Here is a 23,813-nt window from a genome sequence, read left to right as displayed (position 1 = left end):
GCCACTCAGGTGTCCCTCTTTTTTTTTTTTTTTTTTTTTTAATGTTTATTTATATTTGAGAGAGAGAGAGAGAGCACAAGCAGGTGAGGGGCAGAGAGAGGAGGACAGAGACTCTTAAACGGTCTCTGTGCCAACAGCAGGGAGCCAGATGGGGCTCAAACTTGTGAACCGCGAGATCTTGACCTGAGCCGAAGTCACTTAACTGACCGAGTCACCCAGGCGTCACTGAGCCTGAAAACTGGAGATGGCAATACCTGTGTCATGGAGTTGTTAGAAAAATTACATGTTCTGTCACACATCAGGGGCCTGGGCCTGGCATTGTGAATGGCACTCCGTTTACATGCATTAAATGCTAACTCCTTTCTCCTTCTTGCCTTTGTCTGTGTTGGGTGAGGTGATGCTTTGAAAGCAGTCATGAGTTTTGTAAGCCGGAAGGGGTGTTGTCGTCCAAAGCATGTCACAGCAATAATCCCCTTTCAGCACAGCAAGTACCAGCCCCGCATCCACCTGACACTGTGCACGCCCCTGGCTGAAGCCATCTCTTACAAGATACACACCACCGTTTCATATGCCACTGAGGAAGAAGCGCCACTGATCGAAATGCCACTTGCCTGTTGATTTTAAGATAAATTCTGGCTTCAGAGATGTTAAAATGCAAAAATGGTGTATCTTACAACGGATGAAACCCAGGATTTAGCTTGGTTCCTGTCTTCTAGACCAGTCTGAAGGGAAGTGAGGGTCAGAGGGCAGCTGTAGGCAGTGCTGAGCAAATTGTAAGCAAACCCCAAAATAAGCATCAGATACTAGGCAAACTAAGGACAAGGTAGATGGTTGGTCCTGGAGCTTTTGGGAGGGTTTCTGGAAGATGTTGAGCTCAAGGCATAGGATCTGGATAGGTGGAAGGGAGACGCTGGCTTTCGGTGTGCAGTGAAGGGCAACAGTTGCTTTCGGCTTGTAATTAAAATGGAAATTTAAGAGGTGGCAAGTGGAAGCAGCTTAGGAGTGATTATCGGGGGCACCTGGGTGGCTCATTCAGTTAAGCGTCCTACTCTTGGTGTTGGCTTAGGTCATGATCTCACGGTCATGAGATTGAGACCCATGTTGGCCTCTGTGCTGACAATGTCGAGCTTGCTTGGGATTCTCTCCCTCCCTGTCTCTCTGCCCCTCTCCTGCTCTCTGTCTCCCCCTTTTTTTTTTTTTTTTTTTAATTTTTAAATTTATTTATTTACTTTGAGAGCGTGAGTGGCAGAGGGGCAGAGAGAGAGGGAGACAGAGAATGCCAAGCAGGATTGAACTCACAAAACCATAAAATCATGACCTGAGCTGAAACTAAGAGTTGGACGCTTAACCGACTGAGCCACCCGAGTGCCCCCTCTTTCTCTCTCTCTGTCTCTCTCAAATAAATAAACTTAAAAAACGGGTAGAACCAGAAGAATTTATGAGGCTGATGTGTTAATGTGAACTTTTTCACATCTCTCTGTTGGTTCTGGGGAGAGGGAGACCTCTGTGCTTAGGGAAGGGTGACTTTGCACCGGCTTGGTCTTGTCTGCAGCAGGGAAGCTTCTGCGTGGCAAACTTCTCTCCAATAATTGTCTGACCATGGCCTCTGTCTTGTAGGGAACCAGCATATGGATTTACTCCTTTGATGGAAGCAGCTGCCTCTGGCCATGAAATAATTGTGCAGTATTTTCTCAATCATGTAAGTGACCCTGATTGTTAGCTTACACTTTAGTCACAGCAGGCGAGGAATCCTCTCCTTGAAGTATGAGCCATCACAGAGTTTTCTGCTGCACAGAAGTAGCCGCTTTCTATTTATTGAGCACGTTTTCATCGTATCTGTGGATGCCAAGTGTTGTGTGGCACTCAGGTACAGTGGTGAGTAAAAATAGACACCTGTTCCTGTAATGCCATCATTTCAAGACTGTGGAAAATATGTTTTAGAAAGTAAATAATTTATCCCATTACTTAAAAACATTAGAGTAAGAATGCTAAGATCTTCGTCCCTTTTCAGCCACCCCCTGCTTCTCCCCAAGGTGCCCACTTGGTTTCAGGCAGCCCCAGACTCTTCTGCTTAGGAAGGTGTACCTGTAGACAAGTATAAACACAGTGCTTTCCATTTTGAGCAGAGTGGGATTCTACTGTGTATTTACTCTGCAGCTTTTAGAAGATCACTTAATATGCAATAGACCTTTTTTTCCTTCTACAGTATATATGGGTGTAATTAATCAGTTCCATAGTAGTTGAGATTTAGGTTTCTTACATTTTACAGTTATAAACAGTGCTCTAGAGACCCTCTCTGTACAGGGAACTTTGGCTTGCGTGCAGGTATTTCTGTATATTGTATTTCTGTAGGAGGGGTTGCTGGCATTCACATGTTAATTTTTTTAATGTTTTTTTTTTTTTTTTTTTTTACCAATTTTTGAGAGAGTGAAAGTCGGGGAGAGGTAGAGAGAGAGGGGGACAGAGGATCTGAAGCAGGCTCCACGCTGACAGCAGCAAGCCCGATGTGGGACTTGAATCCACAAACCGTGAGATCATGATCTGATCCAAAGTCGGACACTCAATGGACTGAGCCACCCATGCCGCCCCAACTCACATGTTGAATTGTAAATCAAAACTACTGGGACGTCTGTAACATAAAAAGACAGACAGTAATAATTGGGTGAGGATGTGGACAGTTGGAAGCCTCACACACTGCTGACAGGAATGTAAAATGATGCAGCCTATTGGGAAAACCGTCCGGCAGTTTCTCAAACAGTTAAACATAAAGCCACTCTCCTCCGTATCTACCCCCAGAGAATTGAAAACAGGTCCACACAAACACTTAACACACAATGTCCATAGCAGTGTTTTTTCGCTGTAACCAAAAGGTGGAAATCCACATGTCCATCAACCGATAAATGGATAAGTAAAATGTGGTCTTTCCACACAATGGAATGTTATTGAGCCATAAAAAGGAGTAAAGTTCTGACACCTATTACAACATGGACCTTGAAAATACTACTGAGTGATAAGAGCCAGGCACAAAGGACCACATATTGTATGATTCTTTATATTTGAAATGTCCTGAATGAGCAAATCTGTAGAGATAGAAAGTAGATTAATGATGGCCTAGGGCCAGCAGCAGCGGGTGGGAAGGGATGATGAGAGATGGGAGTATTGGAGAGAGCGTAGTATTTAAGGGGTACAGGATCTCTTTTCAGGGTGCGGGAAATGTTCTGAAATTGATTGTGGTGATGGCTGCGTGCCTCTGAATTATACATTGTAGGTGGGTGAGTTGCATGGTACGTGAATTATATCTTAATAAAGTTGTTAAAAAAGTTCAGGAGAAATAGAAGTCCTAACAAATTCCCACTGAAGGGTGGTCTCTTGCCTCCCCACCAGTATTATGTGAAGGTGCCCATTTTCTCACGTCTTCACCAGCTCAGGAACTTAGTCGTGTTAAGTTTCCGCCAATGTGGTGACAGAAATGTGGTATCTCGTTTGGGTTTGTACTTATTGGTGAAGTTGAGCATTTAAAGATACATTTATTGGCCAATTTGTATTTTTTTTATGAGTTTTTTCTATTTTGGGGCCCACTTTATTGGATAGTTTGTGTTTTACTTACTCATTGGTAGAAACTTGAACATAATACAATGTTAATAGGCTGTTTTTCTTTGAAAAAGAATTTGGGGATAGTACACTTACATGAGACAGGGGTACAGGGAGCTGCCTGCCCCCTTTGCTGCAACCTGCTTCTCAGCTTGATTTTTTTTTTTTTTTTTAACTGTCTGTTGGGGAGATTGTTCTGTATTAGTGTATGTTAAGCTCTCTTCTCTCTCTCTTTTCATGGCGGCACAGCACTCCCTTGTAGGGATGGATCAGAGATTTGACAGTGGTCTGTGGATGAAATTAGGTCGTTGCCAGCCATTTGCTGTCACACACAGTGCCGTGGAGACTTTCTGCACATACATCTCTGCACACGTGTGTGACCACATCTGTCTGGTTGAGTACTGAAGGTGGAATTTTGCGTGGAGTGTAAGTACAGTCTTAACATAGGTGTTGCTCACTTGCCATCTGAAGAACAAACTGTACAAGCTTCCATTCTCTCCACAGTAGCAAGAATTATGAACCTTAAATTTTGATTACTTATTTTTGAGAGAGAGAGACAGACAGACAGGATGCAAGTGGGGGTGGAGCGGAGAGAGAGAGACACACACAGAATCTGAAGCAGGCTCCAGGCTCCGCGCTGACAGCACGGAGCCGGACACAGGGCTTGAACCCATGAACCGTGAGATCATGACCTGAGCTGAAGTCGGATGCTTAGTCAACTGAGCCACCCAGGATCCCCTCTTTCCTTTTTTTTTTTTTAATGTTTATTTATTTTGAGAGAGAGTGCATGTGAGTGGGGGTGGGGCAGAGAACCCTAAGCAGGCTCCATGCTCAGCACAGAGCCCGCCGCAGAGTTTGATCCCACAATTGTGAGATCAAGACCTGAGCTGAAATGAAGAGTCGTATGCTTAACTGACTGAGCCACCCAGGCGCCCCCCTTGAAGTACTGTCAACATACAGAAAAGTACAGAAGATAAATCTAATACCACCCACATGATCCCAGGGTGACCTCTCTGCAGATGTTGCTCTGTACCTTTCCTGTCCCTGAGTTTATACTTTCATCACGCACTGTGTGACCTCAAGGAATGCACAGGTTGTTTTATATATTTTATTTTATTTTTTATTTTTTTTATTTTTTATTTTTTAACGTTTGTTTATTTATTTTTGAGACAGAGAGAGACAGAGCATGAACAGGGGAGGGTCAGAGAGAGAAGGAGACACAGAATCTGAAACAGGCTCCAGGCTCTGAGCTGTCAGCACAGAGGCCGACGCGGGGCTTTAACTCACGAACCGCGAGATCATGACCTGAGCCGAAGTCGGACACTTGACCTACTGAGCCACCCAGGCGCCCCTGTTTTATGTATTTTAAAGATATATGTAAATAACATGTCAGACTGTTACATGTCATTCAACAGAGTTCTGGTACTTGGAGATACAGTTCATTCATTTTGACAGCTCTGTGTATGTTGAACGTAAGAGTATTTTACATTTTATTCATTCCTTAGTGGACATTTAAGTTGTTTCCACTTTGCTATTGTTGACAGGGCTGTGGTTCTCGTTTTTTACTTGTCCTCTTAAGCATGTGTGGAGGGATTTTAAAGAAATCAGAATATATTCTTCAAGTAGAATTTTTTTGTGTGTGGGGTGGGTGAATCTTTACCAGACAGTGTTAACTGACTTTCCTGATTTATGTTCTGATCGTTGTAGCTCTCATCCCCTATGCCCTCAATAACACTTGGTACACTGTCAGATGAGCTGTCTCCTGTTTTTGCCTTTCTCTGATTTCTGGTGAGGTTGAGCATTGTTTCACATATCTATCAGCCATTTGGGCTTTCTTTTTGCAAATAATTGTTCTCTGAAGGTAATTGCACTCTTAAGACCTAGCATAAGGTGAAGAATAGATGAGTATGAGCTCAGACCTGTAAAAAGCATAACCTCTGCTTCTGAGTTGAGAGTTTGATTTCAAGTAAGGTAGAACTGGAAGTCATGAGACATTCACATAGTTTTTTAAGTGGAAAACACATTGGAAAGTCAGAGACTTTAGGTGATTTGTCTACCATGCAGATTATGCCCCTCACTTGGTACCTTTATTCCCCAGCTGGGTGTGAGATTGTCTGTTGTAGGCAATTTGTTTTGAGGGGCAACAAATTGAATTGGATTTCTTTTGAAAATTTTTTTGAAATTTTGAAATAATTTCAGACTTAAATGTCAAAAGAATGCAAAAAATTTCTGTGCCTTCATTAGATTCCCCAAATATTAACATTTCATCTCGTTTTCTTTATTTAGTCTCTCTTTATATACATATCTTTTTAGAACCATTTGAAAGTAAGTTGCTGACATAATGCCCTTTTTCCCCCTCAGTATTTTAGTATGTATTTCCTAAAAAACAGTTTTGTCTTTCATAATCACATACAGCAATCAAACTCTGGAAATCAACTCTGAGTTCTCCCTCTAGAGCACTAATCGGGAGTAGAAGGTGTTGGTCGATTCAGCATGATTGCTTTCTGGCTGATGGTGGTGGGCACTGCTGGGAGCCTGTGGCTGATGGCCAGGTTGTTCCTCTGCTGGCGAGGCCGTGTGGCTAGGCCTGCATAGATGCTCCTTTGCTCCTCATTCCCTGTAGATTGCCTCCTGCTCAGTCATGGTTAGATCTCAGGGAGCCAGAGGGGCGGGCCCTCCAGAGCCAGTCCCCGGTCCTGGAGACAGAGAACTGCATGAGGCTGGACACTCTGTGCTCTGCAAGGACAGGAGAGGGCTGTAGCTGCCTCCCTTGTACCCCGTTCCCCTTCCTTCTGGGAGGGCCAGGCCCTCACAGCTCCACCAGTCATGTCCTTCTCTAGTAATATGTTACGTACATTATAAAAGAGGAAGAAAAACCAAAACATTGTAAAGGATGGATAAAAATATCATATTTTCTTCTCTCACCTCAGGGACCTTGTCCTGAGTTCTATTTTCTTCCTCATTTAGTCACTAAGGAATAGCATTACTGCTTTTTTCCCTTTCCTATAGTCTGAGGTTGAAGTCTTCCAAGCTTAAAAACAGATGATAGTTGAAACCCTGCAGTAAAGATGGTGTCGTTTGTTTTGGTTGAAACGTTTGGGTTCTTTCTATCAAATTGAAACTAGAAATTCTCCCTCTTTCCCTCCCCCAGTTTTACTGAGCTAGAACTGACAAACATCCCTGTTGTAAGTGTAGGGTGTGCAGTGTTGTGATTTCACTTCCATGGATTGTCAAGTGATGACCACGTACTCGGCGAGCGTCCACATCTTACGTAGACACAGACACAGGGGCGCCTGGGTGGCGCAGTCGGTTAAGCGTCCGACTTCAGCCAGGTCACGATCTCGCGGTCCGTGAGTTCGAGCCCCGCGTCAGGCTCTGGGCTGATGGCTCGGAGCCTGGAGCCTGTTTCCGATTCTGTGTCTCCCTCTCTCTCTGCCCCTCCCCCGTTCATGCTCTGTCTCTCTCTGTCCCAAAAATAAATAAAAAACGTTGGAAAAAAAAACAAACAAAAAAAAAATTAAAAATAGACACAGACACAGATTGTTTCCTTGTGACGAGAACTCCGGATTTACTCTCCACAACTTCAATATATGTCATATGGCAATGTTCACTGCAGTCATCGTAAACTGCTTATAACTGGAAATTTGTGCCTTTTGACTACCTTCGTTCCATTTCCCCTTCTAGACCCGTCTAGAAATGATCTTTGAAGGCTGAAGGTTTCATAGCTGATTTCTAACTAGAGCTCTTGAAAGTGGGGGATTATAGAAAGTAAAACTCAGTTAAGGTCTTGTAAAAATGCAGTTTTGTCCTACTAGGGGACCTGTGATAATCACCTTTTATACTAGGCTCAACCAAGCTTGTCAGTTGATCATGGGTTTTCAAAATAAGGCAGAAGAGTACATAAATGAATGTTTATTGTACAGTGGTATATACCTGCTATAAAAGAATTAGAAAGTACAGTGAAGCAAAAAGAAATCCAAAACTATTCCTAATCTCATCACCCAGATATCACACATGTTAATAACTCATTGAGTATCCTGATTTTTTTTTTGTAAGTTTATTTATTTATTTTGAAAGAGAGAATCCCAGGCAGGCTCTGCACTGTCAGCACAGAACCGATACGGGGCTCGAACTCATGAAAACTCTGAGATCATGACCTAAGCTCAAGTTTGGACATGTAACTGACTGAGCCTCCTGGGTGCTCCCTCCTGTTTTTTTTTTAAATAAATATTTTAAGTTAAAGTGGAGTCCTGTTATACAAAACGTTTTGTAATATGCTTTTTTTTTTCTCTTCACGATGTCTTGGGCACCCCGTCCATATTAATACGTATATACTTGGACCTGTCATATAAATGGGGGACTGGTGTTCCACTTTACAGATCTCACTTAGTTCACTGATTTCTCATTTTAGGGTCTTCATGGTTTTGACCATGCTAAATGCTGATGGGAACATCCCAAATGTTAGTGTATGTCCTTAATTATTTCCTGAGGCCAAATTCCTGGAAGTGGAATTGCTGGGTCAGAGGTGTGTACACGTTTAATGTTTGCTGGTTTATCCTCCAGAGCACTGAGCCCCATTGGTTCCGCCCTCAGACACCAGACTACTGGGTTGAAGCTTTTAAAATGAAAAGCTCGTTTTTTTATACTTTTAAAGTAAGCGTGCTCATGAGTAGTGAACTTAGAAACGAAGGAAGATTAGGAAGATGGAAGATTATTTTTGAGAGAGAGAGAGGGACAGAGCATGAGCAGGGGAGGGGCAGAGAGAGAGGGAGACACAGAATCCGAAGCAGGCTCCAGGCTCTGAGCTGGCAGCACAGAGCCTGACACGGGGCTTGAACCCATGAACCATGAGATCATGACCTGAGTGGAAATCAAGAGTTGGGCACTTAACTGGCTGAGCCCCCCAGGCACCCCTAATCATGTTCCTTTTTGCTTAATCTTTTATTTTTAAAATATTTTTTCCACTCTTCTTGAGATAAAATTGACATACAGCATTATGTAAGTTTAAGGTGTGCTACATAATGATTTGAATTATGTGTATATTGTGTGTAATACCACAGTAAGTTAACATCCATCACCTCTCATAGTTACAAACTTTTTCCTTGTTAAATAGCTTTTTTTTGTTTGTTTGAGAGAGAGAGAGAGAGAGAGAGAGAGAGAGAGAGAGAGAGAGACTGAACACAAGCAGGGGAGGAGCAGAGAGAATCCCAGGTAGTCCCTGTGTTGTCAGTGCAGAGCTCGACATGGGGCTCGATCTCATGACCCATGAGATCGTGACCTGAGTGGAAATCAAGAGTCGGACACTTAAATGACTGAGCCCCACAGGTGCCCTTAAATAGCTTTTTATCAATGATTTAATAACTTCTTTGTGCCTTTCCATGAACCTGTAAAAGTGCATAAACAAATAAGGTCTGAAAAATATTTTAAAATATAAAACTTGTCTTAAATCCTCAATAATAGCAATATGGTGTGGAAATCCTCCTATAATTTATGAATGTGCAGGGACACCTCATTTTATTGTTTTACTGTATTGAATTTCGCAAATGCTGCATTTTTTTTACAGATTGAAGGTTTGTGGAGACTCTGCTTCAAGCAAATCTGTTGATGCCATTTTTGTAACAGCATTTGCTCACTTTGTGTCTCTGGGTCACATTTTATTTTTAGTTTTTATTTATTTATTTATTTTGAGAGAGAGAGTATACAAGCTGGGGAGGGGCAGAGAGAAGGAGAGACAGAGTCCCAAGCAGGTTCTATGCCACCAGCAGAGAGCCCAGTGTGGGGCTCAGACTCACAAACTGTGAAATCATGACCTGAGCTGAGATCAAGAGTGGGACGCTTAACCAACTGCACCACCCAGGTGCCCCTTGGGTCACATTTTAGTAGTTCCCACAGTATTTCACATTTTTTCGTTACTGTCATACTTGTTATGGTTATCTATAGTTTGTGATTATGACTTGCTGGAAAGCCAGTTGATACTTTTTTTTTTTAGCAGAAAGTGTTTGTTTGTTTGTTTGTTTGTTTGTTTAAATAAGCTCTATGCTCAACATGGGGGTTGAACTCACAACCCTGAGATCATGCTAAACTGACTGAAGCAAGCAGGTACCCCAATAAAGTTTTTTGTTTTTTTTTTAATGTTTTAAATGTTTATTTACTTTTGAGAGAGAGAGACAGACTGCCAGCTGGGAGGTGAGGGGAGGTGGCGAGCAGAGAGAAAGGGAGACCCAGATTCTGAAGCAGGCTCCAGGCTCTGAACCGTCAGCACAGAGCCCAATGTGGGGTTCGAACCCACAAACTGCGAGATCATGACCTGAGCTAAAGTAGGACGCTTAACCGACAGCCACCCAGGCGCCCCTCCCAATAAAGTATTTTTTAATTTAGGTATATACATTGTTTTTTCGCTTTGTTTTGTTTTGTTTTGTTTTGTTTTGTTTTGTTTTGTTTTCAGAGAGAGAGCGAGCACTGGGGGAGGAGCAGAGGGAGTGGGAGAGAGAGAATCTTAAGCAGGCTCCACTCCCAGTGCATAGCCCAACTTCGGGCTCAGTGTCACAACTGTGAGATCATGACCTGAACCAAGATCAAGAGTCCAACTCTTAACCAACTGAGCCGCCCAGGTGCCCCCATGTTGTTGTTTTTTAGACATAATGCACACTTAATATACGACCACCGTATAGTGTAAATACAACTTTTATATGCACTGGGAAACCAAAAAATTCACTTGACTTGGTTTGTTGCGATCCTTTCCTGCAGCGGTCTGGAACTGCACCTGTGGTGTCTCTGAGGTGTGCCTGTATAATGTATACATTGTCATGATTTTTTTTCTTATTTATTTTGAGAGAGAGCAAGCAGGGAAGGGGCAGAGAGAGAGGGAGAAAGTCAAAGTCAAGAGTCAGACACTCAACTGACGGAGCCACTTAGGTACCCCCATATTTTCATGATGTTAAAAAATCTATGGGGGCACCTGGGTGGCTCAGTCGGTTAAGCAGCCGACTTCGGCTCAGGTCATGATTTCGCGGTCTGTGAGTTTGAGCCCCGCGTCGGGCTCTGTGCTGACAGACAGCTCAGAGCCTGGAGCCTGTTTCAGATTCTGTGTCTCCCTCTCTCTGACCCTCCCCGTTCATGCTCTGTCTCTCTCTGTCTGAAAAATAAATAAACGTTAAAAAATAAATAAATAAATAAATAAACAATCTGTGGGGCGCCTGGGTGGCTCAGTTGGTTGGGCCTCCAACTTCGGCTCACGGTCATGATCTCATGGTTGGTGGGTTCGAGCCCTGCGCCGGGCTCTGTGCTGACAGCTCAGAGCCTGGACCCTGCTTCGGATTCTGTGTCTCCCTCTCTCTCTGCCCATGCCCCACTTGTGCGCTCAAGCTCATGCTGTCCCTCTCTTTCTCTCTCAAAGAATAAAAAAACATATAAATGAAAATAATATAACCTATAGGCTTAAAAACAGCCAAACAATAAAACTTACAGGAAAATTAATAGAAATTTTAGGAATAAGCATTAAAAGACTTCTGTAGGTTTTCTCACACTTCCCATCCCAGAGTGTTAATAACTCTGAACAGATTTCTACATAAGTGAAATCCTGCTACGTAAACTGGGATACATAGACTTCTGCAGTGTGTTTTTAAATGTTAGCAAAATATCACAAACGTACTTCCACATCAGTAGAGAAACCTGCCTCATTCTTTCTGATCCAGTACTTGATAGTAGTGATATGCCTTATTCATTTAACCATTCACACATTAATGGGTGTATTTGTTTCCTGTGGCTGCTGTTAACAATTTACTATAAACTTGGGGGGCTTAAAACACAGAAACTTATTTTCTCACAGTTCTGGATGCCAGAAGTCCAGGATCAAGGTGTCAACAGGGCCACATCCCCTCCAAAGGCTTTGGGGAGGAATGGTTCCTTTTCTCTCTGAACTTCTGGTGGCTCCTGGTGTTTCTTGGCTTGTAGACGCATCATTCAGTCCCTGCCTCTGTCTTCACATGGCTGTGTCCCCAGTGTGTCCTTGTCTTCTTCTCTTCGTCATAAGGACACCTTATATCTTATATGTTGTAAAGACATACTATGGTCCTTTCAAAAACTTGGTTATACCAATTATTTGTAAATACCAGCGTTTATGGCCATAACATAGCTGACTCCTCCCCCATTTACACTGTCTCCAGGTTTCTGTTACTGCAAATATGTTCTACCAAACACCTATGTCATACAAGCTTTCTCTGTTATTTGGGGTAATTTCCTTAGGAGAGAGTCATAGGATTAGAAACATTTGTGCTGAAGACCAGAAGTACATTTTAGGCCTTTGGATAAAAACTCCCAGACTCTCCTTCAGAAGGATGGTGCTGTCATTGTGGTTGTGACTTTTAAAAGTTGCTTCCTTAGTGAAGCTGTTGTCTGCCGTTTTCTCTGTGTGAAGAGAAGTGGAATGAGTCGGGCATGGCCAGATTCAAAGGGTGAAGGTCAGGCTCTGGCCTCATTGCCTGCAGTGCGCCCTTCCCCACCTGGGGCAAGTGCCTGCCTCTCCCTTAAGTACCTGTCTGCCTGGCTTGGAAAGCCCAAGAATGAGGTTGGAGAGCTGCCACGGCTCTCTGGTGGCGAGACTGCTGCCAGCAAGCCCCTCCCCAGCACCCCCCACCTTGTCCTTAAGGAGCCTTCGCCTTTTTCTTACGCAGATGTGGGGCTGCTAAGGGCCCAGGGCAAGACCTTTCCAGGGTGGTGAGAATCCAGTGTACTTTTTGGTTGGAGTCCAGAGTCTGCATCCAGGGAAGTGAGGGTGCTTTACGGGGGAGGTTCCTAGTACTTGTTCTTTCATGAATTTCACAGGGAGTCAGAGTGGACACGAGAGACCACAGTGGAGCCACAGCCCGGATGCTGGCCAAGCAGTATGGACACATGAAGATCGTGGGGTTGATAGACGCTCACTCTCCTACTCTGCCCAAGAACCTCTATCGGAGCCCAGGTATCTGCTTCTGTGCCCTCTGCTGGAGTTCCGCGGGGCGGGAGGGGAGAGGGAGGAAGACCCCCCCCCCCCCGGCCCCAACTCCCACCTCTCCTCCAGAGATTTGGCTCTCGCAGCCTTGACAGGAGATCTCTGTTTTCCCTGTGACTCCACTGTACAGTCGAGGTTGAGGCTTGCTGGTCTGATAGGAGAGACGTTAGAATGTAGAGCGGTTCCTGCCAGGCTGAAGGTGTGCACAGGATGCCGGGGTGCCCAGGGAGAGGTGGCACGGCGGCCACACGAAGGGGATTGCTTACAGTTTCTTGACTTTGCTTGTGGTGCTTATTGCCATGTGAAATGTTTTAATTTTATGTAGTCAAGTTGAGTCTTGTACTGCCTTTAGATTTGGGGTCACAGAAGGTCTTTGTGCCTTGGTTGTGTATGAATTTGTCCGTTTTCTTCTGGTACTTCCATGGTTTCATTTTTTATATTCAGCTCTCTGATCCATTTATACTTTATTGTCATGCATGGTGTGACGTGTGGTTTTTTTCAGATGGCTTCCCCATTGTCTTGGCTTCATGAAATTATTCAACAGTCCATCTTTGACCTGGTGATCTGAGAAGCTATCTTTGTGCTATATTCTGAATTTCTTTTTGTGTCCAGTTCTGTTTCTGGACCTCTGTTCTGTTCCCCAGGTCTGTCTGTTCATACTGCAGACCTCCGCTGTTGTAAATATGCAGAGGCTTTTTGCCTCTCGTCCGGCCAGTCCCCCCTGCAGCCTTTCCTTTTCAGTATTCCATAGCTCTTGCTGTTTTGTGTGTGTGAACTTGAACACCAGCTTGTCTAGCTGCTTAAAAAGAGCATGTTGTTGAGATTGTGGCACATTTATAAATGAACTACCTTTCATGCTGTTGAGTCGGACTCTCTAGACAAGGGACATCTTTTGTGTCTATTGGAGGGTTTAAAATCTTTCCTCATAGACATTTTGCATAGAACTTTTTATTCCCAAGTGTCTGATTTTCTTTGTTGCTGCTGTGGGTTGGGTTTCACTGCCATTTTATCCTCTGCTTATTGTCTGTGACTATGAAGGCTGTTGATGTCTGTACACACCAGTTTTATATTCTGCTGAATTCTTTCATTGTTTGAATTTATTGATTCTGTAGGGTCTTCCAGGTATGCTACCATATAATCTGTACATAGAGATAGATTTACTACTTCTTTCTGATTTTTGTACATCTGGTTTCTTTCATTCATTTACATTGGCTCCTACTTTCGGTTAGGTGTCGAACAGAGTGGGGATAGTGGGCATTCACCAGGTCCTGACCTTAGCAGAAATGCCACCTTAGGTAAGACGCTGATTTTAAGAGTAAGGTGTGCATATATTTTATCATGTTGAGAAAGAGTTTGTCATTTTGTATATTCCTGAGTGTTGTTTCAGCCATCAGTGTTGAATTTTGTCAAAGGCTTTTTTAGCATCTGTGGAGATGATTATTAATTTTCTCCTTAAATCTACTAATAGAGTATATTAATGAATTTCCTAATAACGGACCAACTTTACTTGCTGTGTAGAAATCCCATGTGGTATATTATTTTCTGAATGCAATATTGGATTCTGTTTGCTAGTATTTTATTTAGTGTTTCTGTATGGCTGTTCATTTATAAATGGTATTGGTCTGTGATTCTCTGTTTTGTCTTTATCAGGTGTAGGTATCAGTATTGTACTTCATACAAAGAATTTGAAAGTTTTCCTTTTTGTGCTCTGGGACAGTTTATGCAGTATTGGTACCTTGTGGTGGTGGTTTTTTTTTTTTTTTTTTTTTTTTTTTGAGTTTTTAAAATTTTATTTTATCTTATTTTTTGATAAAGAATTTATTTACTTTTTTTTTTCCTTTCATTGACATTCAAATTAGTTAGCATATAGTGCAACAATGATTTCAGGAGTAGATTCCTTAGTGCCCCTTACCCATTTAGCCCATCCCCCCTCGCACAACCCCTCCTGTAACCCTCAGTTTGTTCTCCATATTTATGAGTCTCTTCTGTTTTGTTCCCCTCCCTGTATTATATTATTTTTGTTTCCCTTCCCTTATGTTCATCTGGTTTGTCTCTTAAAGTCCTCATATGAGTGAAGTCATACGATTTTTGTCTTTTTCTAATTTTACTTAGCATAATACCCTCCAGTTCCATCCATGTTGTTGCAAATGGCAAGATTTCATTCTTTTTGATTGCCAAGTAATACTCCATCATAATATATATACCCCATCTTCTTTATCCATTCATCCATCGATGGACGTTTGGGTTCTTTCCATACTTCGGCTATTGTTGATAGTGCTGCTATAAACATTGGGGTGCATGTGTCCCTTCGAAACAGCACACCTATATCCCTTGGATAAATGCCTAGTAGTGCCATTGCTGGGTCGTAGGGTAGTTCTTTTTTTTTTTTTTGAGGAACCTCCATACTGTTTTCCAGAGTGGCTGCACCAGCTTGCATTCCCTCCAACAATGCAAAAGAGATCCTCTTTCTCAGCATCCTCGCCAACATCTGTTGTTGCCTGAGTTGTTAACGTTAGCCATTCTGACAGATGTAAGGTGGTATCTCATTGTGGTTTTGATATGTATTTCCCTGATGATGAGTGATGTTGAGCATTTTTTCATGTGTCAGTTGGCCATCACGATGTCTTCATTGGAAAAGTGTCTATTCATGTCTTTTGCCCATTTCTTCACTGGATTGTTTGTTTTTTGGGTGTTGAGTTTGATAACTTCTTTATAGATTTTGGATGCTAACCCTTTATCTGATATGTCATTTGCAAATATCTTCTCCCATTCTGTCGGTTGCCTTTTAGTTTTGCTGATTGTTTCCTTCACTGGGCAGAAGCTTTTTATTTGGATGAGGTCCCAGTAGTTCATTTTTGTTAAACTTTATTTTTGAGAGAGAGTGTGAGCAGGGGAGGGACAGACAGAGGGGGAAAGAGGATCTGAAGTGGGCTCTGCCCTGACAGCAGAGAGCTGGATATATGGGGCCCAAACTCACAAACCGTGAGGTCATCACCTCAGCTGAAGCTGGAAGCTCAACCAGCTGAGCCACCCAGGTGTCTTGGTAGCCTGTGGTTTGGGAAGGTTTGGAAGGATTCTCCTGTGAAACCATCTGGGCCTGGTCTCTCTTTGTGAGGTGGCTCCTGCTAAGTTTTTGTTTCTTCTGCAGAAATTGATCTGCTTAAGCTTTCTCATTTCACAGGGCCAAGTTTGGTAAACTGTACTTTCCTAGGAAATCCTTTCATTTCAGGATTTCAAGCTTACTTAGGTCTGCCAAGTTGTTTTTGTCTGCATCCTTCTAAAAAGTTCCAGTGGTTATTTTCCCCTGTCATTTTCCCATCTTGCCTGTCTTCTGTCTCAGTCCTGTCTTACATTTTTGATCTCATTCATTCTTTGGTGATTTTCTTCCTGAAGTACTTCTTTTCCATCCAAATCTCTTCTTCCTTGGGCACCTAGTAACTGAGTCTTCATTTTAATTTTTTGACCTTTGGTGTTTGGATGTTTGTTTTTTTTAAGATTTTATTTTTAAGTAATCTCTGTGCCCAACGTGGGGCTCAAACTCACAACTCTGAGATCGAGTGTTACATGCTCTACCACCTCAGGCCAGCCAGGTGCCCCACTGACTTTAGTTTTCCACTTACTTCCTGGGTTCCGTTTTCCTTTCTCACAGTTGTGTGCACATGCCTGTGTCTTTTTGGTCTCAGTTTTGGATTTCTAAGTCAGGGTGCTTTTTCCTATCCTCTGATGCTTGTTTAAGGATGTATCCGCCTCTGGGGCACCTGGGTGGCTCAGTCTATAGAGCATCCAACTCTTGATCCCAGGGTTGCCCCGTGTTGTGTGGAGAGCCTACTTAAACAAATTATCCACTCAGAGTGTCACAGAAAGTGTTAGAGTTTTCTTACCTCCTCCTTTATGACAGTGGTTTGGGGAACTAGCGTCTTCAGTCGCTGGTGTCCAGCCTGTCTCTGCCTCCTCCCTGGAGTAGTTGTGCTCATGGATCGCTGGAGCACTTCACCCACAGGGCTTGGTGGTCCGGCTGCAGTGAGGGCCCTGCTTCGGGACTCCCTCCTCCCCAGTGTCTCGAGAGGAGTCCTTACTGGATGGGTTTGGTTTGTTTCTTGTGGGTTTTCTTGGGACGGGGATGTAGTTAGGCCAAGCCTGTGTGTCCTTGATATGTTTTTGTCTTGTCAGATCCTGAACTTCACCTGCTCGCTTTTTCTGTTCACTGTTCAGTTTCCAAAAGGTGCCTTCCAGGAGTGGGGCCGTTCTGCCCCCTCACGTCCCACGTACATTTTCAAGTTGGTTCTCCAGGGCTGTGCTTCCCCTCCGCCGGGACTCTTCAGTATTCCTGAATCCTGAATACTGAAGTCCACAGAATGGACTTTTTCTGGGGGCAGCGTTGGCACTTCTCTCTCTTGTATGTGGTATTCTTCTAGATCTACTTGCTCCCTGCGGAGACCAGGTCTGCATGAGCAGGAAGTCTCTGCGGGAAGAGAAGTGGGTGTGTCTCCTCTGGGCCGGAGCAAGGAAAAGGGGTCAGCCGTGCTCCCTGCCTTCCTATTCTGTGGCAGCGTGGGGATCGCTTGGCTCTGTCTGTAGTCCTTGGTGATTCGTCAGCTTTCAGAGGAGGTGTTGGGGGCAGATGCAGATTCACAGAGCCGCCCTTGGCCTTGCTTGTCCCTCCTCTCTCGTCCTTTTATTCCTTCTGACTCCTCCATCTACTGACTGGGTGGGACCATAGTCTCCAGGTGGCATCGAACCCAGAGGGCAGGGAGTGAGCTGAGTCGGGGAGAGAGATGATGGCCCGCCTGGGGTCCCTGGTCACGTTTGGATCCTGAGTCAGTAACTCCCTCGCTTGAAGGCCATTGCTGCCCCGTTCACGCCAGACTGCACTGCTCCCCTCCCACCGCCTGGCTCGGCCTGGCTCCCTTCCTGGCCTCGGATCATTTGTGATGAACTCCAGTTCCCAGGGCGGTTGTGGGGGGCGGGGGGTGGGCGGGGGGTCCTGCAGCGGCTGAGCCCCAGCGTACCAGCCCAAGAGTGAAGTCTTACCAGATGGCAACCTTATGCTGATAAATTCATGAGTTTTGCCTTGCAGGTGTGATGAGATCCGGAAAACTGGAGAGCTGTAAGATGGCTGTGAGCGCACCGAGCCCTCGAGCTCTGACGGGCGGTGATGCGCGGTGCTTCCCCACACCTGGCACACACGGCTGCCGTGTGCCACTTGCTTCCCCAAAGTGCAGGTTGAGAATATACAGTTGTGAAGTTGTGATTTTGCCATAGGTCTGTGAAGAGACGCTTGTTAAGAAATTCTGGAAACCTGGACAAAAAGGAATAAGAACTAAGACTCCCTCATCGTGACAAACTTGTTCAGTTCAGATTCTTGCTTTAGCAAGCTTGCTTTCTGCCCAGATGTCCCCGTGGCCCATCTGAGCAGTGGACTGGCCCATTGTGGTATTTCTTTCAAGGGACATCGTGGGAAACACACTTTTTTTTCTTCTTAATTTGTGAAGATCAATAACGATGATTTTCTTCCAGTGTGTACCATGAGGATTCGTCAGTTAGTCCATCACTGAACAAAATGTCTTAATTCTGGTGTTTGACCCACAGAAAAATTTGAAGATCTAAGCTCTTCGGATGAATCCTGCCCTGTTCCCCAGAGACAGAGGCCCTGTCGGAAGAAGGGCCTCAGCATCCATGAGGGGCCGCGAGCCTTGGCCAGGATCACAGCCATCGGCCTCGGAGGCAAGATGCAGCCTTGCTGTGGTGAGTGCTCCCACTTCCTGATGGCTCTGTGGCCGTGCCTCCTGAGAGGCCGGCCTGACCGCAAGGGACCGTTCTCAGCCTTCTGAGATGTGGGCCACCGGCGGGCGCTGCAGCGCCAGGACTCAAGATTGATTACAGTGATAGAAAGACTAATCTCTAGCTAGTTTCTGGGTTTTGGTTCGTCCTTTGATTTTCCTTTCCACTGGTTACAATCACAAATAGAACTTTCTCTTTAGCAGTGGAAATATAGCAGAGCTGGGATTTCATTCATCACGTGGTGGGACAGCTAGTACCAGGAAGATGTTCAAGTCCAGTCTCTGCCCCATCGCCAGCCAGAGCTGGACCGGCTCTTGCTCTCTTTTCTCAGAGTGCTGGATTTGAGAATTGTCGGATGGTGCACCTGGTGGGCTAGAACCCGAGCCCTGAGTTTATTCACAAATTGTCAGCTCCTCAGGTTGAGCTCAGTGCTCTCGAGGAGTGCAGGGGGTGCTCGTGCTCTTGTTCTGGCCCCAGTGATCAGACTCCGTGTAAGTGGTATCTTCTAGTTACATCTTCCTTTTTTTAAAGTTCGTTTTATTTATTTTGAGAGAGAGAGAGAGCACACGCGAGCAGGGGAGGAGCAGAGAGGGGAAGAGAGAGCGAGAATCGCAAGCAGTCTCTGAGTTGTCAGCTGGAGCCTGGCTCAGGGCTCAGTCCCACAAACCGTGAGATCATGACCTGAGCCGGAACAAAGCGTTAGCCGCTTAACCTGCTGAGCCATCCAGGCACCCTGGTGTGTTACATCTTCTTTGGCATCTGTCACCCGCAGTGGCCAGGCCAAGCCTGCTGGTCCATCAGGCTGCGTGGATGGGCTCCTCTCATGAGTGATCACCCCCAGGCTGGGAGACAAACTTTTCCAGTCACAGGAGACCATGTTTCAGTGAAGAGTATACAGTAGCTTGATTCCCTTCTCTGCCCCTTAGAGAGGAGTCTTGGCGCCGGTCTGGGAGCTCCAGCCCCACCTTCTCCTGTTACCCACGGAGGGGTAGGCTGACTGGGCCACTGGGGAAGCCACCCCCCAGCTGTGGACAGGTTGCTACAGGATGAGAGCATGCCTCCTCTCTCCTAGAGCAGTGCTTTTACAAGCACGGAGCTCTGGGGCACTTGGCTGGGCTGTTGTCCTTGAGTGGCAGAGTGTGTGTCTTCTGAGGAGTCCGTTGACCTGAGCCGAAGTCGGACGCTTAACCGACTGAGCCACCCAGGTGCCCCACACTTTGTGCTTTTTAAATTTTCTGTAAGTGCATATTATTCTCTTTACCAGCAGTGGAAAAACACTTCTTTAAAAATGTTTATTTACTTATTTTCTGGAGAGAGAGAGGGCAGGTGAGGGGCAGAAAGAGAGAATCCCAAGCAGGCTCCAGGCTCAGGGCAGAGTCTGACACAAGGTTCAATCCCAGAACTGCAAGATCACAACCTGAGCTGACATCAGGAGTTGGGAGGTTTACTTGACTGAGCCACCCAGGAGCCCTGAAAAAACACTTTTGAATGATAAATAGCACGTGCTGATCTTCCTTCCTCCCTCCCTTCCCTTTCTTCTTATTGTAAATCTTGATTGCTTCAGAAAGGTGTAAAGAAGGAAATAAGTTATCCATGTCGCCACCAGCCAGTCGCTTCTCTGCAATTAAGTATACTTTCTTTGGGGAAGAGGCAGGGGCAAAGTCGGAATTAAACCCTCTGGTTTGTATTGTCTTTTCTCCCATTTTCTTCCTGGCAGATGCACTCAGAGGTTATGTAACTTGGTGTTACTGCTGTTAATTTTTAGCCCAGGGCCTGCCACCTTCCTGCTCAGCCAGATCTTGCTGGTTGGGGTTGATCGACCCAAGGAGGAGCCCCTGGATGTCTGTGTTGGAAAGTCACAGGAAGTGTGAAGGCTGGTGCCTGTGAGATGACATTTCCCGCTAGTGCTGTGGTTTCCCTTTGGCTCAGAAATCTGTAAACACAGCTGTCCGTTTCCTGCTTCGTCCACTTGGGAAAGCAACAGCACGGTGTGGTGGAGCGGGTGCCGGCCCTGACCCACATGCGCTTGTCCGGGGACACACATTGGTCTCCAGACCTTCAGAGTTCGTTTCCCCTCCTGCAGACTGCATGGTTGTGTCCAGGTTACTGCGGTGAGCGAACGGGAGGGAGAAAGGCCAGTTAGGAATTTTCTTTCAGCTTTTGCCTGGATCCTGGCCCTTCCCCCATGCTGCAGGTCCTCTCGGGTGGTTGAGTCTGTCTCTTTTGTGCTCATGTGGGCTTATGGCCCCCCCTCGTGTCCACAGAGCAGGTGCCTCCGCGGGGCTATGTCACCTTCAACAGCAGTGACGAGAACCCCCTGGAGGCGGGCGGCCTCTGCTACAGGGACGTCACCTCCCCAATCAACGACCGGGATGTGGAGAGCAGCAGCAGCAGCAGTCGGGGTACGTGCACCCTCTACACCCACCCCGGCTGAGGGCTCACTTGGAGTTAGGAGCTCCTGTGTGCTGCCCCCCCTTCCCCCCCGGGGGCATGGGACTGTGGTGGGTCCAGCTGGTAGAGAACGGTGGGGCGAAGGGTACAGAAGGGCCCTGGCTCTTGTGAGGACCCAGAAGCCGGCAGGGGACAGGTGGGATGCAGCTTCTGGCCCAGTGTCTCTCCACGCGGCGTCTGGGGGGGTCGTCCCAGACAAGGTTAGCTCCTTGACTGGTGAGCCATCAGGGAAACGTCTGCTGTGTGACCTGTCGTTTGTTCAGTAGCCGTCTACTGAGTGCCGAGTGCGCCAAGCGCCGTTCTAGACGCTTGGCTTTATCAGTGAACGAAATGGGCAAACCCCCCGTCGCGTTAGGTGCGAGGGCTTGGGCCAGGCAGCCGCGTGAAACAGAAGACACCAGTGAGCTGTTTCAGGAGCTGGTGAATGCAGTGGACGCTGGGCTCTGGGGAGTTCCCGCGAGTGAGACCTGTGGTCAGGCTCTCCCATCTTCACTGTTTTCAGAGGAGCACGCCTTCTGTGCCAACCTGGGGGTCGCAAGGCGCAGCAGCAGCAGCGAGGGCCTGGCGAGAGCCCCGGGAGTCAGCAGTGAGGCCTCTCTGGAGAGCAACGAGGTGAAGCTTCTCCTTTCTTGATCTCCCGCCTCCCTCCCCTTTGCTGGTGTTGCGGGGGCTGCCTCCTTGGAGAGGGCGAGTCTGGAGACCAGTACTTTGTGCACATCAGACACGCAAAGTCCCGGCTGCCCTCCACGGATCTGGGCCACGCAGACCACGGTGCGGGTCACCAGCGAAGCCTCTCTGGCTGCTGGGGGCGTTTCACAACTGGGATCGTGGGGCAGAGAGTAGAGTGGATGCGGCCCCTTGGTGTTAACTCTGGACACACCCTTCTCACCACAGGATTCGGATCATGCGTGTCAAAGCTCGGTTCGCAAGCAAACTAAAAGTTACATGAAGACCAAGAATCGTTACAGCAACAGTGACGGCCAGTGGCCCGCCAGCACTGGGCCGGCTGGTGCAGCCTGCTCCCCAGGATCTGTTTCCCAGACGGAGACGTCTCTCTGTTCAGGACCCCAGGTGAGATCGTCTGTGAAACTGGCAGTTACGCAGTTAGAAACGTGGCACGTGTAGTGCTTCACAAGGCCCTTACTGTGCACTGAGGATGGGCTGGGCCCCGTCGAGAGAGAGTGTGGAGATGGTTTCCCCCAGATGATCTGTGAGGCTGCTCAGGCCGAGAGGATTCCTCATGGCCACGAGTGCCAGTGCAGGGTTTCTGTTCCATCCCTTTCCATAGGAGGGATCTGTCTCTCTCCTTGGTTTCCGTACTCTCCTCGGCCTCCCTGAGCCTGGAGAGGAGAAAAAGTGGACCAATCTAGATCTGCTGTCGGGAGTCAGTGAGGAGATGCACGCGAAGCGGAGATGAAGTGGCACTTGATGAAAACTGCCATCTCTGCCTCCCTCGTGGGTTGCTGTGGCTCACCCAGCTTCTTAGGGGTTACTGGTATGGCACAGCCGCCCACCGTCTGTTCATCGTGTTCTCTTACTTTCTGGGAGCATAAGCGGTACAAAGATGAAAGAATTCATTTGTTGCCATTTGTTCACGTCACAGCTCTGCTGTTCACTACAAGCTGGTGATCTTGTTGGCTTCTCCTTGTGACGCCTCCCGGGAGCCGTCTCCAGCGCCTGTGTTCCCAGGCCCACCGAGGGGCTACACCTTTCAGTTTCTTAAACGCGTCTTGATGGGAGAGTGGGCGATAGGTTCTTAAGGATGTTTTAGAAAGTAGGTTGAGGAAATTGGCAGAGTGACAACATTTGAAAATTTACTCCTCCATTAAAGGCAACAAAAAACTGGCAGAAGTGGTCAGAGTAGCAAAAACGAATCAACCAAAGGCTTTGAGCAACTTGAACATTTTTATTCGTGAGAAGTGGCCGACTGTCCGGAAGAACGGAAAGCTCTGTAGCGCTTTAACCTGCCCTGTTCCCATCCTCACCCCCAGTACCAAGGTAGCTGTGACAGCCACCGCAGGGGGCAAAATGAAGCTGGGCTCTTTCAAGGTTTCATTCTCTATTTTGAGAGTGAGCATGCGTGTGAGAGCCAGGGAGGGGCAGAGAGAGAGAAATCTAAGCCTACTCCGCACTGTCAGGTCAGAGCCTGACGCAGGGCTCAAAAACACAAACCTCTCAAACCGTGCAGTGATGACCTGAGCTGAAACCAGGAATTGGATGCCGAACCAACTGAGCCACCAGGCACCCCAAGACAAATACTTTAGATCAGCTTCTTAAAATATGTTCAGTGAGCTAAAGGGAACCGTATCTACATAGAGAATATTAACAAAATGATAGAAATAAAAACAAAATCTGTAGATGAAAAGTAGAATCACTGAAATGAAAGCTCCAAGAGAGGGCTCAAGAGCAGATGGGAGTGCACAGAAGGACCCACAAGCATGATCTAGATCCATTGAGATTATCGTGTCAGAGAAGAGAGGAAAGGATGGACAGAAACCTAGGAGACGCCATCAAGCAGCCAACGTACACATAATGGTGTTCCAGAATGAGGTCGGGAGCATAAAAAAATGTTTCAAAACAGCCAAGCCTTCCCAGATTTGATCAGAAACATGAATCTGCACATCCAAGAAGCTGTGTGAACTCTTAAGTAGGTTAGACTCAGATCTACGCCTAGATCTATCATAATTAGTCCAAAACCAAAAGAATCTTGAAGGGAGTGAGAGAAGGGAGTCTTTATACAAGGAACCCCCATGAGATTAACTGCTAATTTCCCATTAGAAACCATGGGGTCTAGAGGGCATTTGATGACAGGGTCAGATTAATGGAAGAAACCAACCAAGAACGCTATAGCCAAGCAGAAACTGTCCTTCAGGAGTGAAGGAGAAATTAAGAAGGCCGCAGGTAAAAAAAAGACTTAAGAGTTTGTTGCCTGCAGACCTGCCCTATGTGAACACGAACGGTGTCCAGGCTGTAATGAAAGGACACTGGCTGCAGGGACACA

General features: G+C 46.2%; 1 protein-coding gene across 5 annotated transcripts in view; it reads left to right on the top strand.

Moving 5' to 3' along the window:
* Positions 1 to 23,813, top strand: part of ANKS3 (ankyrin repeat and sterile alpha motif domain containing 3) — a 34,052-nt gene that overhangs the window by 6,962 nt on the left and 3,277 nt on the right. For all 5 annotated transcript variants that reach the window (XM_049637447.1, XM_049637446.1, XM_049637444.1 and 2 more), the window contains 6 exons: positions 1,618 to 1,699; positions 12,415 to 12,550; positions 18,170 to 18,325; positions 20,626 to 20,763; positions 21,315 to 21,424; positions 21,707 to 21,883. In XM_049637447.1, coding sequence (XP_049493404.1) covers positions 1,618 to 1,699; positions 12,415 to 12,550; positions 18,170 to 18,325; positions 20,626 to 20,763; positions 21,315 to 21,424; positions 21,707 to 21,883 — 799 coding nt within the window. The remainder of the gene's footprint in view (positions 1 to 1,617; positions 1,700 to 12,414; positions 12,551 to 18,169; positions 18,326 to 20,625; positions 20,764 to 21,314; positions 21,425 to 21,706; positions 21,884 to 23,813) is intronic.

The sequence above is a fragment of the Panthera uncia genome, chromosome E1 (genome assembly GCF_023721935.1).
Source record: "Panthera uncia isolate 11264 chromosome E1, Puncia_PCG_1.0, whole genome shotgun sequence".
NCBI lineage: Eukaryota > Metazoa > Chordata > Mammalia > Carnivora > Felidae > Panthera > Panthera uncia.
Note: the sequence above shows the minus strand (reverse complement) of the source record. Positions and strands in the feature narration are given on the sequence as shown.